Here is a 5,193-nt window from a genome sequence, read left to right as displayed (position 1 = left end):
GTCTGATGCTCTTTCGGTTCAGACTTCCTGTTCAAGACAAGTCTGAAGGGAAAACAGAAATATGACGAGCAGCAAAGACTCACTTAACATAGATAGTACTATGGCGCCATGGTCAAAACACAGAAAGTTACTTTCTATACTGAGCGACACTGACCCTCCTGCACAGACAGTCCGCAGATGTTTGGGGTTTCACCGTGTCAGCTCGGCGCAGCTGCTTTAAGTGACGACTAACTTAATTAGGTGAGCCAACAGGAACGTACAAAGTTTGTTTCACTTCAAACTTACCTTTGTGTTTCACGTCGCAGTCAACAAAGTCCGCCAACATTTGAAATGTGGAGCATGCGCACCTGTCTGTCTGATGAAAGACCGCTCAAATGAGGGGCGGGGCTTTGACGTTGTGCTCCCAGTACAGAGAGGCGTGTTAGAATTACTGATGTTACTCATTTACATTTACTTGGAAATATCAACTAATTAAGCCAACAAACTGGTTTAGTAAATATTACTTGGATTGAAGGATGAAATTTACATACAAAACAAAGGACTTATAATTACAAAAATTACCAAGTAATGCACTTCATGAAAACAAGTTATTGTAACCCTTATGCTATCCTAGGCACTTTAACGTTGGGAGTTGGGTCATCTAGACCCACTAGACAGTGCGCTGAACCTTTTTTCTTCAATGATTTGTGATCTTCACTGGTATCCATGGATTACATGAAATCTTTCCACCTTTATCCACCTTTATCATGGTAGGGAGAACACGTCAATGTAAGGGTGGGGTCATCTAATATAGCACAAGGGTTAAGTAAAAGCACAGAATTGGTATTATTTTGTAGGATTTACATAGATAACTGAAATAATATTTACAAGGCCTAAAAATCTTTTTTTTCAGTGTAGATACTAAAAAACTACACAGTGCGGCAATATCCAGTGATCTGGATCTTAAAAGCAATTCAGTGATCACCAATGATCCCATCACCCTGGCAACAAAGCTGCAGCTTCATAAGAACCGTTTCAGTGCTGGAGTGGTCTAGCCAGTCTCCAGATCTCAACCCCATAAAATCTTTGAAGGGAGTTTAAGCCCATGTTCCCCAGCAACTGCCGCAAAACATCACAGCTGTAGAGAAGATCTGCAAGGAGGAATGTACCAAAACAGCAGCAACAGTGCGTGAAAACCTGAAGAATTAATGGAAAATGTTAAATCTCAGGCCTGTCAACAAAGTTTATAAAAAAAGCATTGACATTGAATTTTGACCAATTGAATGAGTTTGCACTGTAAATTGAGGAAGTTCATTGAAAAACAGACAAAATGATTTAATAGATATGTGACAAATACTTTTTTGCCCCTCTGAATAGTTTGTCTGTTTTATGTTCAGTAAAAAAAAAGGTGAATAAATAAATATGAAAAATGTGAATTTTACTCTGTTACATGTAAACTTTGCAATAAATTTTCCATCATAGGATTTCATTTAAGAGAGTTTGAACTTGTGATGTGAGCTTATCCCACACATACATCATAGACTCAGAGTTTCTGCAGAACTACTTTGTTGTATTCCTAAGGTGTCTCCCTTTTAAAGTACTATAATACCTGTTTAAAAGATCAGCATGTTCAGCCAGGTACTTTAGTCTGGCTCACATCCTCTTTTTCCAAAGTCATTGATAAAGTTTCAATGACTTAGATTGGGAGGATCAAATTAAATAATAAAGAAATGTGGCCTTTTGATTGCAGAACAGTTTGGGGAAACACAAACAACAAGAAAAAAATGTTAACGTGGTAAATCTGAAACATATCTTGGTGATTTTCATTGGAAACACTTAGCTGAAGAGTGGCTTATGTGTTGTCAATTTTAAATTTATCTTTTGTAAATACATCCAAACATTACATTATTACGTATTTTTAAATCCACTAGGGGGCGACAGTGCGTCTTTTTGATGCAGAACGCACCTACATTTAAAAGATATTAATATTGGTTGCCTAGGCAACACTCAGAAAAGTTCTGAAGTAGGTGCTGCTGTTTTTCTTGATTGTTTTTCTTCAAAAAGGTTCTAGACATATACAATACTTAAAGCGGTGCCAGAAGTCCAAACATCGTCAGAGTTGTGTTGCTGGCATCTTTACCTTCACCTTCATCTTCATCTTCATTGAGAGAAATTAGGTAGAAACATGAGTTTAAATCATTTCCAGACCTGAGTAACTTCTGGGCCGTCTTTATTGTTTTAATTATGTCTTTTTTTCAATGTTTATCTTTGTTTAAACAGGTTTTAAATCAGGACTGCTGAACTTTCACTGATTAGGAGAAATTAACTTTAGTGTAAAGACGCCAACTCTGATTTTACTCCAATGTTCATCTAGTCTGCCTAAAAAATCCAAAGATCTTTATCAAAGGACAACTTGGTTTTCCAAAAACATCCAATTGTTTTGCATTTGTATTTTTATTAAAGATCCATAAATGTTTGTTTACAGATGGAAAACTTGTTTGCTTCAATTACTTTGTACAGTAAAAATACTTAAAATAATATGAATCCTCCTAATTTAGTCAAAGTTTGGTCACTTCTTCCATTTGTGGATCACTGAATCCAAAAATCTACTTTGAGGCTTTTTGCTCTTTAATCTGGATGGTTATGATAGAAAATGTTCATTAAAGCATCACATGAGCTCAGAAGTCACTGAATGGTTGAACCTGCAAACGTTTGATGGATTTGTACTGAAATGGTGAGAGACTGAAAGCTGCTGTGCATGAATGTTTGCCACAGATCCAGAATGAGTGATGGACCGAGCTCTGAACTGTTCACTGATATTAGAAGGATTATTGAGGGGATGGAGTGGGAGGAGGTGGTCTCCATGCTGATGGAGGTCATCGAGGCTGAGCTGAGTCAAGCACCACCTGCTGAACCTCCAGCTCCTCAGCTCAGCCTTGGTGGGTCTCAGAACCTCCCCAATGCATCGTGGTTCCATCCTCTGCCTCCTGGCAGCATGCAGGGACAGGTAAGAGTCTAAGCAGAGGACAGCGTCCATCACTGTTCTCTCATGCAGACTCTGGTCAGAGCTTCCAACCAGTCTGAGCTCTGGTCAGCAACATCTACATGTAATGACAAGAAAGATGCCACCTGGAGGAAGTAGGATGCGACTGCAGGTGGAGTCATCTGTTCTGTTTGTCTGCAGGAGGCCAACGCTCCACACTTGATCATCTACCCGATGTATGTGGTCCATCCTCCTTCCACAGTCCAGCAGGTCCACCAGCCTCCTGCTCCTCTGAGCTGCTGCAGCTCGCCGTGAGTTTCCTCTGCAGCTTCCAGTCTGCAGTCAGATTGTCACAGAGGCAGCATGTCAGCTCTCAGCTCACCTGTTCTGTTTGTCTGCAGAAGCAACCAGGAATACGTTAAGAAGCCTCCCAATGCCTTCATGCTCTATTTAAAGGAGCAGAGGGCAAAGGTCAAAGCAGAGCTGAACATCACCAACAGCTCAGCTCTGAACAAAGTCCTGGGTGACAGGGTAAGAGCCGGCGGCCATGTTTGATTTTCAGAAAGATCTTCTTCAGGTGTTTGTTCAGCAGCTGACAGGATGTCTTCTGTCCACAGTGGACGTCTCTGTCTCCTGACAACAAGGAGAAGTACTTCCAGGAGGCCCACCAGGAGAGAAAGCTGTTCCAACAGAGGCATCCTGGGTGGAGCAGCGCTCAAAACTATGTAGGTGTACTCTGCACACTCACACACACACAAATGTGTGCAGTCACTGCAAAGACACTTGGTTACATGGAGACTGTTTATAGGGAAAGAGAAAGAGGAAAAGGACTGGCACTGCTGCTACTGCTCCTGCTGCTGCTGCTGCTGCTCCAGATGCTGCTGCTGCTGCTGCTGCCGCTCCCCCTTACGCCAGAGGTGAAGGTGAGACAGGAAGTCAAAGACAGTTTGTGTTTCCATGATGGAGGAATCAGGTGGTGGATGTGATCAGAGCAGGAGTCTCCAGACTTTTCAGGAAGCTCCTCCTCTCTTGAAAGCTGTGCTTCCTTCACAAATCTCCTGAAGCTTCACTTGTTCTGTCACACAAACACCTGAACTATTTCACGCTCACATCCACTTCTTCATTTTACATCAACTCAAAGAGTTTTCTTCCTGTGTTTCAGAGTCTGGACCTGGAAACCTTCTCCAGGCCAAGAGGCCATGCAGAAGGCCAGAAAACTCAGGCTCCGCCCCTCCTCCTCCACTGTTCTCAAAGACTTAAAACCAATGTTTTTGTACAAAGTTCAGTCATTTTTGTAGATAGTTCTTTATTCAAGCTTATTTTTAGAAGCTGCTTGTTAACAGCTTAACACTTTATTGAGAATTGTTGTTTATCTTTTGATATTTCATTACATTGTTATTTATAACTGTTCTGTTGTTGTGGTCTTCCTTTAAAAAGATTTTGTGAAGTATTACAAATAAATTTTGTAATAAATAATCTTTTGACAGACCTCTTATTTCTTTCATGACAAAGCCAAAGATCTTTAGAACATGTGGTTTTTTTGTTATTTGACAAAAGAACAGTAAAAGTAACTACATCTCCCAGCAACCCCAGCGCTTAGAGTTCCCTCGCCCCGGCCACTTCCTTCAGCTCCTTTGGGGGGACCCCGGGGTGTTCTCAGACCAGCTGAGAGACATAGTCTCTCCAACATTTCCTGGTGGGACATGCTCGAAACACCTCCCCGGGTACGCGTCAAGGAGGCATCCGGACTACATGCCACCTCAACAGGCTCCTCTTGATGTGGAGGAGCAGCGGCTCTACTTCGAGCTCTCATTTTTTCTTTTTCTTTTTAACTCGTCCTGTCAAACAGTTGAGCTGGCAGATAGGAGCTAAAGGCCTCTTGTGTTGGACAGATTTTACTGTTACAACAGGAGGGTTCTGGATCTTCTGACACACAAGATGTGTATTTGTAGAAACGCCTTTTGTAATTTAGGCTAAACTATATTCATATTGATTTCATTTGTATCGTTTTGACTATTTTATTCTCACTTTTTTTTCAAAAATAGTCAGAAGTCTACATGTAGTTCGTGTAGTTATATAAAAACTGACATGTTTCTGTATATAAAAAACCTTTTGCTATTTTTATATGAATTTAAATTACATTTGCATCCAAAGTGAGTGCATATTAATCATAGTGCTAGTCTCAGTTCCCTCCTTACCTGATATTTTTTTATTTTTGATGGTCCAGTCCG

At 40.8% G+C, this 5,193-nt stretch overlaps 1 protein-coding gene across 2 annotated transcripts; it reads left to right on the top strand.

The window, feature by feature from the left end:
- The first annotated feature begins 2,026 nt into the window (after positions 1-2,026).
- On the top strand, positions 2,027-4,438 carry LOC101162335 (transcription factor 7-like 1-A). 2 transcript variants are annotated; one of them, XM_023953146.2, is made up of 7 exons: positions 2,030-2,156; positions 2,755-2,986; positions 3,164-3,273; positions 3,364-3,493; positions 3,580-3,687; positions 3,771-3,885; positions 4,125-4,438. In XM_023953146.2, the coding sequence occupies exons 2-7, from the start codon at positions 2,762-2,764 to the stop codon at positions 4,220-4,222; spliced, it is 786 nt and encodes a 261-aa protein (XP_023808914.2). In that variant the 5' UTR covers positions 2,030-2,156; positions 2,755-2,761; the 3' UTR covers positions 4,223-4,438. The 2 variants fall into 2 exon arrangements, with proteins under 2 accessions (XP_078799187.1, XP_023808914.2); XM_078943061.1 differs by lacking the exon at positions 3,771-3,885 and having other exon boundaries at positions 2,027-2,156.
- The last annotated feature ends 755 nt before the right edge of the window (positions 4,439-5,193 follow it).

Source organism: Oryzias latipes, chromosome 24, assembly GCF_053564925.1.
Source record: "Oryzias latipes strain Hd-rR chromosome 24, Olatipes_Hd-rR_3.1".
Taxonomy (NCBI): domain Eukaryota; kingdom Metazoa; phylum Chordata; class Actinopteri; order Beloniformes; family Adrianichthyidae; genus Oryzias; species Oryzias latipes.
Note: the sequence above shows the minus strand (reverse complement) of the source record. Positions and strands in the feature narration are given on the sequence as shown.